Source organism: Saccopteryx bilineata, chromosome 1 (genome assembly GCF_036850765.1).
Source record: "Saccopteryx bilineata isolate mSacBil1 chromosome 1, mSacBil1_pri_phased_curated, whole genome shotgun sequence".
NCBI classification, from domain to species: domain Eukaryota; kingdom Metazoa; phylum Chordata; class Mammalia; order Chiroptera; family Emballonuridae; genus Saccopteryx; species Saccopteryx bilineata.
The window spans coordinates 26,492,882-26,504,976 of NC_089490.1; the positions used below are offsets into that span (position 1 = coordinate 26,492,882).

A 12,095-nucleotide genomic window follows, 5' to 3' on the forward strand; every position below is an offset into this window, starting at 1 on the left:
AGTCTGTGATTCACTCCACGATGGGTCCGTCAAACTCGCCTAAGAGAAATTACAGGTTTCTCTTGTCTGAAGCATGTCCATTAAAGTGAGTCACCCGTTTGTCCTTTAATTTCTCACCTTTATCTCCTACGATCACAACTCGCTGTGTTGCACCTACTGCACTGGTATAATTAGAACCAGGGGGAATAAAATGCAAGGTTGTGCCTCTGTTGCTAATGAATTCTAAAGGCTATTATGTTTTTGCTCAGACTGATGTTAAACTTGGAGGAAATGGCTAGGAAATTAATCAGTAAATCTTAATCTAATCCCTACCTTAGCACCAAAGAGAATTTTATTTTAATTTTCAGTGACTGGGCCAAGGAGTTCTTACTGAGCTTCTACCTGGGGCCAAGGCCATGGGGAATTCAGACCAGAAGGCAGTCTCCACTTGCAGGAAATGTCACGTGACCTGACTTCAGCCACAGCAGACAGTTTGAATTGTCCTTCTCACCGCCAAACAGTCCTGCTCATTTTTGTCCTAGTCTTCTATTTAAGTATCTTTGTGGCCCCTATGTAATGCACACCTCCTTTAAAATATTACCAGGGGAAATGTTGACAACAAAGAGGAATAACTGAAAGGCAGTTTGTTACATCTTTAACAGTAAGGAAGATCAAGGAGGTGGTGTTTGTGGAAATAGGTCAGCTCCATTGAGGTTGCAGGTTGAGTACCAGATCACTTGGGAATTGGAAGAACCAGTATCATCAAACCTTTGGTTGTGTAATCAAAGGACTTTATTGAACATATTCTATGTGCAAGGCACATTTGGGCATACAAAAGTAACATAGCAATAAACATGAGAAATCCTGTCCCAAAAGGTTTACAGTCTTATCTAGGGAACATATGCACACAAAAAGACTCAAATTAAACAATGTAACAATAAATACTAAATATGAAGTAAATGGCACAGATTGTAAATATTACAGGAAATTGGGTGGGGAGAACCAGCACTTCTGGTTGAACTGATCAGGCAAAGAGTGAAGCAGAGCTCAGACACAGAGCCCTGAGTAAAACCCATGATGTGCACTCCTTTTAGGCAAGGAACTATGAATTACAAGCAGGGTGACATTGAATGAAAGGATCGTCCAAGGGCAAGCTCCACAGATTTTGCAGGCTGATACCCATGATGCTGAACAAACCCAATCAAATGCTCAACTCTCTTATTTAGAAATCATTGGACTAACTCTCATGAAAGTGTTTACATCCATGGTAATAGCTGTGTGTGTGTGTGTGTGTGTGTGTGTGTGTATTCACAGGTACTCTAATGAAAACAGCTAATGTTTTAATAGCCAATTATTATTTGCCAAGTACTATTCTACTGTTTACCTACAACTATTCATTTAATCCTTTATAACAGTGGTCCTCAACCCCCGGGCCGCGGACCAGTACCGGTCTGTGGGCCATTTGGTACCAGTCCGCAGAGAAAGAATAAATAACTTACATTATTTCCGTTTTATTTATATTTAAGTCTGAACAATATTTTATTTTTAAAAAAATGACCAGATTCCCTCCATCTAAGACTCACTCTTGATGCTTGTCTTGGTCACATGATACATTTATCCATCCCACCCTAAATGCCGGTCTGTGAAAATATTTTCTGACATTAAACCAGTCCGTGGCCCAAAAAAAGGTTGGAGACCACTGCTTTATAACAACTGTATGAACTACACTCTTGTTTCCTCAATTTATAGATGAGAAAATTTAAGTCTAAGGAATTTAGATAACTGCCAAAGATGATCATGTATTAAGTGTTCTAAGCACACATCTGCCTTAGATACGATTAGCAGTGATTTTCCTTGATCCACCTGACCAAGTCATTTCCGTGGTGAGGTGTGAACAGGACACTGAGTTGTGTTTCCATAGGGTCTCCGCAGTCAACGTAATCCAGGTTTACTGACATCTTTTAGGATGGGGAAGGCTGGGTTGTGGGCTGCAGAGAGAGGACAAAGCTTGTTCGGTGGATTTCCAGAAAATTCTGGAATTTCTCTCTTAGCATCCTTGGGCCTCTCTTGGGTAGTAAGAATCCCTAGGTAGAGTGTTTTTCCTGTCATTTTATTGCATGGTGTGAGTACACTGGAGTACAGTGTATTTTCATGCTAGATGTAACTGCTTAATGCACAGTGCAGATAAAAGCACTCTGTCTCTCTCTCTCTCTCTCTCCATTTCTCTCTCCCCTCCCCATCCTCTCTTTCTCTCATGCTCAGAGTAAAATGAAAGTCAAGCCCAGTCTTTTCTAAAGCTCCAGATGTATACTCATGAAACTGTTTGTCTTCATAAGATTCTCTCCTCACTTTAATGTATTGAATCTGGGTACTTGACTTTTCTTTCTCTTTGCATTTCTTTCTACTGAAACCTCTGCATTGAGAAACGAGCACCGTACCTGTCCCACACCCTTCCCTTGAAGAGACCCTACAGACATACCGGGAAATGTCAAGTTCAAACCACTATCTGACTTCATTTGAGAAAGGGGTAATTGTCCCAACATCAGCAATGCCACTTGAAAGATGACTCATTCTCCATGTTGGTGTGTTTTTTCTACCTCCTGATTGACCTCTTTATTATATTTTTGTTTTCCCTAATGTTTCTACTTAGAGAAAAGTTTTAATTGTGTATTTGTATGTGTGTGTGTGTGTGAGAGAGAGAGAGAGAGAGAGAGACCCCACTCATTCACAAATTGATACCCATGTTTCCATTTGTAATGTAACAACACTTACGCAGGCATCTTGGTAGGATAATTGGGGGCTACTAATTGTCCTCTTTTCCTTTATTCACTGATTTTCTTCTGAAGCATCCACCTGTATGCTTGCTTTATAAAGAAGCTTTTCTTTTTCTCTAAAAGGACTTCTATTTGTAGTACTGAGCTCTCATTACATATCTCCTGCTTTGAATTTGTTTACATATGAGATTAAGAAAAGGAACAGCTTTCTACTTGAGACATGATATTTCTCCATCCTCATCCCAGGTTTCAAACAAACATCTTGTTGGTGAGGGTTCATTATACATTGACAGGGTAGACAGACTCTCTCAGTGGCTCCTTATCTTTGGAGAAACTCCAGGACTGGGAGTCTGCGGACTTGGGTTTCTGCATCTGGCTCAAGCCTTGATCAGCTGTGACCCATCATGCCAGGCTTTACTCTATATAACTTAAAATGAGCATCTTCCTGATTCAGAAGCTCTACCCATTTCATTTTTTGGTTCATAGCCAAAAACATTGCATCGAAGCCCAAGGCAGGTTGACCATGTAAATCAATTTCAATTTGGAGGGGTGAAATATGCTAACAACAGGACTCCTTTTGTACAAAGAGCCAGCAATGACCTACTTAGAATCTGCCCAACTGATGGTGACTATTCATGAGGGCCCCTCCCTTAGCAAGCCACAGAATCCAGCCAGGTGACATCCCAGGCCACCTTTGCCAAGACGAGCCAGAGTGCTGTTCCTGAAGATGAACTTGGCCCACCACCTAGAGCTGGAGGCCCCAACGAGACTAAGGTCCTGCTCGGGCCCATTTGTCCCTCTGCTCCTTGGTGGATGCCTAGGATGGCACACATATGTTGACAGTTAATGAGGGAGAAGTGGTCAGCAGCACAGAAGTAGGCAGAGGACCTTCCATCTTCTCTGCAGGTCACGCCCTCCTCCATCAGCACCACAGCCCGGGGAGGCTTCCTTTGGACTCCCCAGAGGCAAGAAGACAGGAACACACACACTTCTCCTGGGGGTTCTGCCATTCCCGGAATGGATGACCTTGTCAAGAACAGAAAATCACACTTTTAATGTACAGGCAGCAAGACCCAAAAGCCTTACAACAACTGCATTATAGGTTCACTCTTTCTGGGACAGTAAGTCCCTTTGGGCAGAGCCTCCTTGGCAAATGGAGAGTCTCCCTTTAAATCCTTCCAGAATCCATGGAATAGTGTTGTCATAGCCTACAAGTGCTGGACTACTTCTTTTCCTCTTGGGAAATACTTTTTTTTGGGTGCAAGGTTCTGGGATGCTGCAGAAGGTCTCAGCCGCAGAGGCTGCTGGAACCCGGGCGCATTGGGGTGGGACTGGTGGGCTCTCTCTGCACATCTGAGCGCCTCTCTCTACATCTCTGTCTTTCTCTATGTGTCCTTGTGTGAATCTCAGTCTGCATGATGGTCTCTCTGTTTCCTTCTGTATTTCTCTGGGTCTCTCTCTGCAACCTTGGCTTCTCTTTGCATCTCTCTGACTGTGAATGTGGGTGTCTCTGTCTTTCTGTCTGGTCATCTCACTCAAGAGCTAGAAAAACACAGGGACAGAGGTTGGGAGACCCTTTGCACCTGTCTTGTATCTGGATGGCTCTCTTTCAGCAATGAGTGGTGCCTCTCACTTGGTAAGTATCTCTATTTCTGTTTTCCCTGTGGCTCCCTTCTCTAACTGTGTGTCTCTCTGTCTCTTCCTATCTCTCAATCACTATCTTCAAATGTAAGTTCACTTGTGTATTATCCCCGAAGCCTCACAGAGATAGTGTTTATCGTAATTCCTTGATCCTTTGACAGGAGGGGAAAGATTTCCCACAGTGAGAAGTCTGGGGATATTGCTGCTATAATAGAGAATGTCCGAGGTCTGGGGAAACAGCGAGGGGGTGGGGAGGAAGCAGGTGCATGGAGCTGGCACCTCTGCTTACACTCCTCTTAGATACGCCCACACTATTCTGTGGGCATTCTCAGACAGGCCTGATCGTTTCACAGGAACAAGCCAAATCTCAGCCATGCAAGAATGAGAAGTGTGAGCATATCTCTGACCTTAGCTAGATGAGAATGGATTTCTTTTTGATCAAGACCAAATAATTTCTAATCAGAATTCATCAAATTATGATTTTTTAAAAAAAATAAATAAATGTCAGACATATGGTGTATATTTGAGGACCCCCTGGCTAAGCACTCACCTCCCATGATAGGAGTGTAGCCTGGTTTTATTAGCTTGGCCCTTTGGTGGGGTGACAAGAGTATTCAGAAGAAAGGTTCTGTTGAAGACAAAAGTGTAAATTCACTTGTTATTATTCTGTTTTCAATGATCACAGTTAGACAAACCACGCGGAGAACTCTGACCTACAGGAATCTACTTTATCATTTCACTTTCTCCCTCTTCTCTGTTGTTGTTAGAATCCCTGACGACAGAGGGACAGGCTGGCAGAAGAGATGCCCCTCCCTGGACCAGCCTGGCTCCCTCTCAGAGAGAAGCCTCTGGTTTGGGGGGGGGGGGGAGTGAAAGTTGGCAGTTGAGTGGAGTGGATTGAGAAATAAACTCTAAAATGTCTCCTCTCCCACAAATCTCTCCTTCTCAGCTGGCCTGCTGAAATCCTCAATGCCATAGTCATCCCCCTGTGATGAACCTGAGCGGAAAGTCCCCTGTGTCTGGGGTGTGTGTGGCCTAAGACGGGTAATGGTTCATTAATTCACTGGTAGAGTTATTACCACATGAGCATAAAGGATCCCATCATATTGAATATAAACGAACACAGACAAGCACAATGATCATCCCGGGTTTGGGAGCCTGGGGCGGATGGACTCTCTCCAGGCAGGTGTCACCAGGGGGAAGAGTTCCATGTGGACTGGAGAGGACTGCCACCTAGGGGCCAGAGGCCTGCAAAGCAGGAGAGGAGGAAACAAAGGAAGCCCGCCTGTTCTGAGTAGGTCTGATAAAGGTGGTTGGGGGGGGGGGGGTGGGAAGGGGGAGGGGGAGGGGCACAAAGAAAACTAGATAGAAGGTGACAGAGGACAATCTGACTTTGGGTGATGGGTATGCAACATAATTGATCGACAAGATAACCTGGTCATGTTTTCTTTGAGCATATGTACCCTGATTTATTGATGTCACCCTAGTAAAATAAAAAAATAAAAAAAAGTGACATGCAGTGACTGGAAACTAGTGGACAGAGTGAAGGAAGGGTTACAAGAAGTTAGGATAAATTTGCTTAGCACTTAGAATTGCAGGGGAGCTTAAAAAAATGACTAGCCCTCCCCACAAGACATTCTGGTTAAATAATTCTTGGGTGAGGCCAGGATACTGGTGTTTCAAAAAAGCTCTCTAGGTGTTTCTAAGGTGTGGCCAACACTGAAACCACCAAGTCAGACAGTCAAAAATTGATAGTGAAGTTCTGGGTATGATTTTGACATACCTTTAAAAAAAATGACTATTTTTCCAAAGCACTGAAGAACAGAATTTCCCTGTGGAGGCTGAATGGATCAATACCGAAAACATATGAGGAAAGGAGACTTACTGGAAGAGTTGTCCCTCTTCCCTGAGAGCACAGTGGCAGACCAGAGGGATGTAGTGGGGAATATTTACACCAGGTAGGCTACTTTGAAAAAAACAACATGTGTTTACAATGCTAAGCACTTACGGAAGGCTTAGATGAGTGGCTCTCAATCTTGACTACATTAGAATCACCCAAACCCCTAGCTGCACTGCAGACCAACTCAGTTAGACCTCCAGGGTGGGGCGCAGGCAACATTGTTTGAAGCTTTCTGATTGGTTTTGATGTTTAGCCAGGGTTATGTACCATTGCTTTAGAACCACTGCTTTCTTCTCAGAAAAAGATGGTGAGGTTGGCAGGGGTGGGTGGGTGGGGGTGTTGTTCTTTCTTGTTTTTGTTTTTGTTTATTTTTCATGAGTAAAAGATGTTGAGGTGTCAGCAATCTCCCAGGTATGAAGACCAGGGACTGGGAGTGAGAACAAAGCTTTGGTGAGAGTGAGGAAAAGGGGAAGCCGAAGAAGAGAAGACGAGGGTGAAGGAAAGCACAGAGAGGGAAGGGAATGGCAAAGATTCTAGAGAGAGAGCAATGCTGTTACCCAGGCCAGAGGGTGCCCAGTTCCTCAATGACTCTCCCCTTTTCCGTGCAACCCTCCTGCGACACCAGTGCATGCTGGCCCACGTGGATCCCACCAGCTGTGGCATGGGAGACTCTAGATCAGGGGTCCCCAAACTTTTTACGCAGGGGGCCAGTTCACTGTCCCTCAGACCATTGGAGGGCCAGACTATAAAAAAAACTATGAACAAATCCCTATGCACACTGCACATATCTTATTTTAAAGTAAAAAATCAAAATGAGAACAAATACAATATTTAAAATAAAGAACAAGTAAATTTAAATCAACAAACTGACCAGTATTTCAATGGGAACTATGCTCCTCTCACTGACCACCAATGAAAGAGGTGCCCCTTCCAGAAGTGCGGCGGGGGCCGGATAAATGGCCTCAGGGGGCCGCATGCGGCCCGCGGGCCGTAGTTTGGGGACCCCTGCTCTAGATGGTCTCTTCTCTTGTTTCTGGGTATGTTCCCTGGGCAGACCCCAAATCCCCTTTTACCACCATTAAAATTTTTTTTGTTTTGTTTTCTCCTCACTTGGACCAGCTGATGAGTCACACCTTGCATAACATTACTATATGGTTCCTAAATTATAGGAATTGAGGATAAACAAAAGGGCATGCATATTATCCAATGACTGGACAGGCCCCTAACCTTCTTTTTTTATTTTTTTTATTTTTTTTATTTTAGAGAGGAGAGAGAGACAGAGAGAGAGGAGAGAGAGACAGGGGGGAGGAGCTGGAAGCATCAACTCCCATATGTGCCTTGACCAGGCAAGCCCAGGGTTTCGAACCGGCGACCTCAGCATTTCCAGGTCGACGCTTTATCCACTGCGCCACCACAGGTCAGGCCCCCTAACCTTCTTTTACAGCTCCAGTAACTATGGTTGGTGGCCTCTCTTGAAAATCAAGCTATTAGATCAGTGGTTCTCAAACATTTTTAAGTCGGGATGCATTTAAAATCCTACAAATAATTGTAGGTGCACTATATACAAATTTCTGAGAAATATGTTATAATAATTAAGTCAAATATCAAAGAAAAAAATATAAAGTTCAAGCATGCTTTTATGGTAATTAAATGAAATAAATACGACAAAATTAAATTTATTCTGACATTAAAAATGTTTTTGTGTTACATTTTTTGAGTTATACTTTTTAGAATTCATAAAAAAGGGGTTAAAAAATTTAAAAACGACAAAAGAGTTATCTTTTTATATATGTAGATACATTCTTAGTAAGATTTAGTAGATTTGGCAGGTCCCAGCGCAAATGTGTTAAGTTTTTTCATCCTTGTGTTTATGAGAAACATGAGCCTGATGTGTCCTAGTGATTTCTTCAATGTTTGGGCATATATTTGAAAGGCAAACCTCATTTTCTCATCAATACATTGAAGAATTCCTCTCTTTTTACTCTTAATTGTGTTGAGTGCAGAAAACCCCCACCATACATATCATCTTAATTTGACACCAAACAAAGGATAGAAGAAACTTGCCTCCAGTCTTTCTGGGGAACATGGAGGGTAGTGTAAACAATCCAGCACCACAGCTTAACAGCCTTTTGCAACCTAATCAGGCAAGTGAGGTGGGGGGTTGGGCAGACTGTCAGCTTACAGCCAATTCCCCACACCTCTGTCCCCCAAAAATCTAAACTCCAAAAACCCTGTTGGTTTTTTGGTCCCCAACAGGCACATATTTCTCTGGAATACCATAGGGCGCACCTGGAAATCTTCTAGGGTGCACCAGTGTGCCCTGGCGCACACTCTGAGAACTATCTAAGATAGTTCTCCTCCCCCTTAATTTTATGTATAAAATTAAATTTCATAGGGTGACATTGATCAATAAGAGTACATAGGTTTCAGGTCAATATTTCTACAGCATTTGAACTGTTGAGTGTGTCATGTAGAATAAGAATTTGTCTCTCCGGAATTTTCACACTTTGGTTCAACTAGTTGGAGTCATAAAGAACAAGTGGGCTGCCATGGGAACTGGAAACTTCTTCTCTTCTCTCATTTTTCTGTGTCACCCCTTGCTCTCCTGCAGCATGGGTTGAGATTCGCCCCTCCAGGTCCTGCCTGCCACTTTGTTGTTCCCTGAACGCATTTAGGTTGATTTTCATCTCTCTGGCTGTGCATCAGAAAGATTTGAACAGCTCAAAGAAGCACTTGTGAAAACTCCATACCACAAAGTGTGAAGGGTTAGTTTTAGCAGCACTCTGTAAACCAGAAACACCAGCATTGTTACCTCGTCAAGTTTTTAGGTGCAAACATAAATATAAAGTCTTTACCTCTGATACTCTGGAGATCCATTTTGTAGAGGTTACTCGATTCTTTAAGGCTTCTCTTATCTGGATAGTTAACAAAAAAAAATTAAGAATTAAATGCTTATAAGAACGTCGCACATGCTCAGGTCTGGCTAATACTGTGGCAGGGGAGGTGATACGAGCACTCTTTTCTTATTTCTACTCCTTCCTTCCTTCTGTTATATAAAATGTTATTGACCTTCCAAGGGCTTATAAAAGTCTTGTCTTCACAGTTAGTGTCTGCCTAAGTCCTCTAGCACAGAGTGACTTCACCCTTGCCTGAAATGCAGTGTTCTTTGTCACAGACAGGATGCAAAGAGAAAGGAGCACTTGCTGGTGTGGGGGTCTGTGCACTCAAGGTCCATTGCAATATGTAAAGACATACTGGAGCCTCTATTTACATATATTTCCTCTCATCTTTTTTTAAACTCTATCTTTCATAATGCGTACAATATATACTTTGGAAATTAATAATACACACATCTGGGGATATGTGCTCACTGGTTTTTATTGACCTCAAAAGTTTAAAAACTACTGTTACATATGGTGGTACCTCTTATCCATCGTTCTGTATTTTATATTTTCAGTTATCCACAGTCAACCAGGGTCTGAAAATATTCAAGTTGCAGAAATAAACAATGTCTAAGTTTTCAGTTGTGTCCTGTTCTGAGTAGTATTGTAATGAAATCTTCCACCGTTCAGTTTTGTCCACCTAGGATGTGAATCATCCCTTTTTCCAGTGTCTCTATGCTCTATCCACTACTCACCCATTAGTCACTTAATAATCATGTCAGTTATCAGATTGTCTGTCACAGTATCACAGTGCTTGTGTTCAAGTAGCCCTTATATTACTTCATAATGGCCCCGGGAGGCAAGAGTAGTGATGCTGGCAGTCTGCTTATGCAAAAGAGAAGCTGTGAAGTGCTTTCTTTAGGTGAAAAGATAAGGACAGTACAATAGGTATTTTGAGAGAGAAACCACATTGACATAACTTTTATTGAGGTATATTGTTATAATTGTCCTATTTTATTATTGATTTTTATTATTAATCTCTTACTGTTTTTAATTTATAAATAAAATATTGCCATAAAAATTATATGTAGAAAAAAAATAGAGTGTAAATAAGGTTCGATATTCTACATGGTTTCGGGTATCCATTGAGTGTCTTGGAAAGTGTTCCCCATGGATGTGGGGGGACTCCTGTACAACTTTTTGTCATTTAATCATAACACCTTTCAGTATTTACCTTTTGTATTATAATTTTTAAGGTAAGAGATTTTGATCTTGATGGAAGTTTCCATGTCTTAGAATTTTTGCACATCTTACAACACCTAACACTGGTACATTAATAAATAGTAATGTTGCTCATGATGCTCAGGCTACAAATACTAGCTGTGGTATTAGATTAATAAAAACACAATAATAAGCCCTGGCTGGTTGGCTCAGCGGTAGAGTGTCGGCCTGGCATGCAGGAGTCCCGGGTTCGATTCTCGGCTGGGGCACACAGGAGAAGCGCCCATCTGCTTCTCCACCCCTCCCCCTCTCCTTCCTCTCTGTCTCTTTTCCCCTCCTGCAGCGAGGCTCCATTGGAGCAAGGATGGCCCGGGCGCTGGGGATGGCTCTGTGGCCTCTGCCTCAGGTGCTAGAATGGCTCTGGATGCAACAGAGCGACACCCCAGAGGGACAGAGCATCGCCACCTGGTGGGCATGCCGGGTGGATCCTGGTCGGGTGCATGCGGGAGTCTGTCTGACTGCCTCCCCGTTTCCAGCTTCGGAAAAATGAAAAAACAAACAAACAAACACAAAAAACACACCACAATAATATGATATACAACTACATAATAACTTAAATGCTTCCTATGTGTTTTCACTTGCAAACTTGCTTACATTTTTTACCATAATCTAGCAGAAAAGGCAGGAAAAGCTTCATTATCTCAGCATTCCACTTAAGGGATTTGAGGTTCATGAAAGTTCAGAAACTCCCCAGTGGCGTGAAGCTAGTACATAGAAATTCCAAGACTAAAAGACTCTAACTTTCACCTCTGAATAATTTTTATCAGGTTATGGTATCCTCATAAGAAAATAAAAAGGCGATTGTGAAATGTCTTTTTTTTACATACTTTGTATATTAAATAATTAGAATAGCATTGATAGTCAAATTAATTAATTAACTAGTTAATTGAATTCTGCAGTGAAGGTGTTCTCTGAGATGATTATTTGCTTTTCTCATTCAAAGAGATACTATAGTACAATGAGAGTGATTTTTGAAGCCAAGTAAACATTCAGTGATTGGTTCACTTGTTTAGATTTTGTTTTCACCACCTACTATTGATACCTACTCTCTGTATGAGAATTCCATTCTTTAAGTCTATTGCTCTTCAAGCTAAAAGCCGGGAACTCACTTTTCCAGCCTCCCTTGCAACTAAGATGCAGCCATGAACCTGGACTTAGCCAATCAGATATGACAACTCAAAAAGCAGATGCCAGTGGGCCCCTATAGGCAAGCTGAAGGTAATCTTGGAGGCAGCATAGCAGCAACTCTAGCTTAGCACCCACTGTTTGACATTGTCTTGGTAAGCTGTGCTTCCGTGGCCAGCAAAGCAGGGAAGTTATCACATGTGGAGCAGTTCTGTGCTGTGATTTGGGGACTATTTTGGTGTATAGCTTCCATGCCTCCAAGCCAAAAAGAGATCTTCTCAAAAATAATATCATGAAATTTAATAAATTCCCTTTCTGCTTCAACTAGTTAGAGTGGGTTTCTGTAGAGATTATGTGCAAGTTACTTAATCACACTGAGTCTGTTTCTTCATCCTTAAAATGGAAAATAAGAATACCAAAGATTGTTTTAAGAACTAGAACAAATGTTTGCCCTGGCCAGATAGCTCAATTGGTCAGAACATCACCATCTTATGCAAAGGTTGTGGGTTCAAT

At 42.2% G+C, this 12,095-nt stretch overlaps 1 protein-coding gene across 2 annotated transcripts in view; it reads right to left on the bottom strand.

The window, feature by feature from the left end:
• Window positions 1-1,155: 1,155 nt before the first annotated feature.
• LOC136319086 (putative adhesion G protein-coupled receptor F2P) overlaps window positions 1,156-12,095 on the bottom strand; it is a 44,106-nt gene continuing 33,166 nt past the window's right edge. Inside the window, exons 8-11 of one of the 2 annotated variants that reach the window (XR_010728179.1) lie at window positions 9,150-9,209; window positions 4,945-5,022; window positions 2,752-3,779; window positions 1,156-1,967 (exon numbers count right to left, since the gene is read on the bottom strand). Coding sequence is in view for 1 of the 2 variants with exons in the window: in XM_066252415.1 (XP_066108512.1) it covers window positions 4,975-5,022; window positions 9,150-9,209 (108 nt within the window). In the remaining variant the exon portion in view is untranslated. Of the gene's footprint in view, window positions 3,780-4,944; window positions 5,023-9,149; window positions 9,210-12,095 lie in introns of both variants that reach the window. The other variant, XM_066252415.1, reaches the window with a different exon arrangement.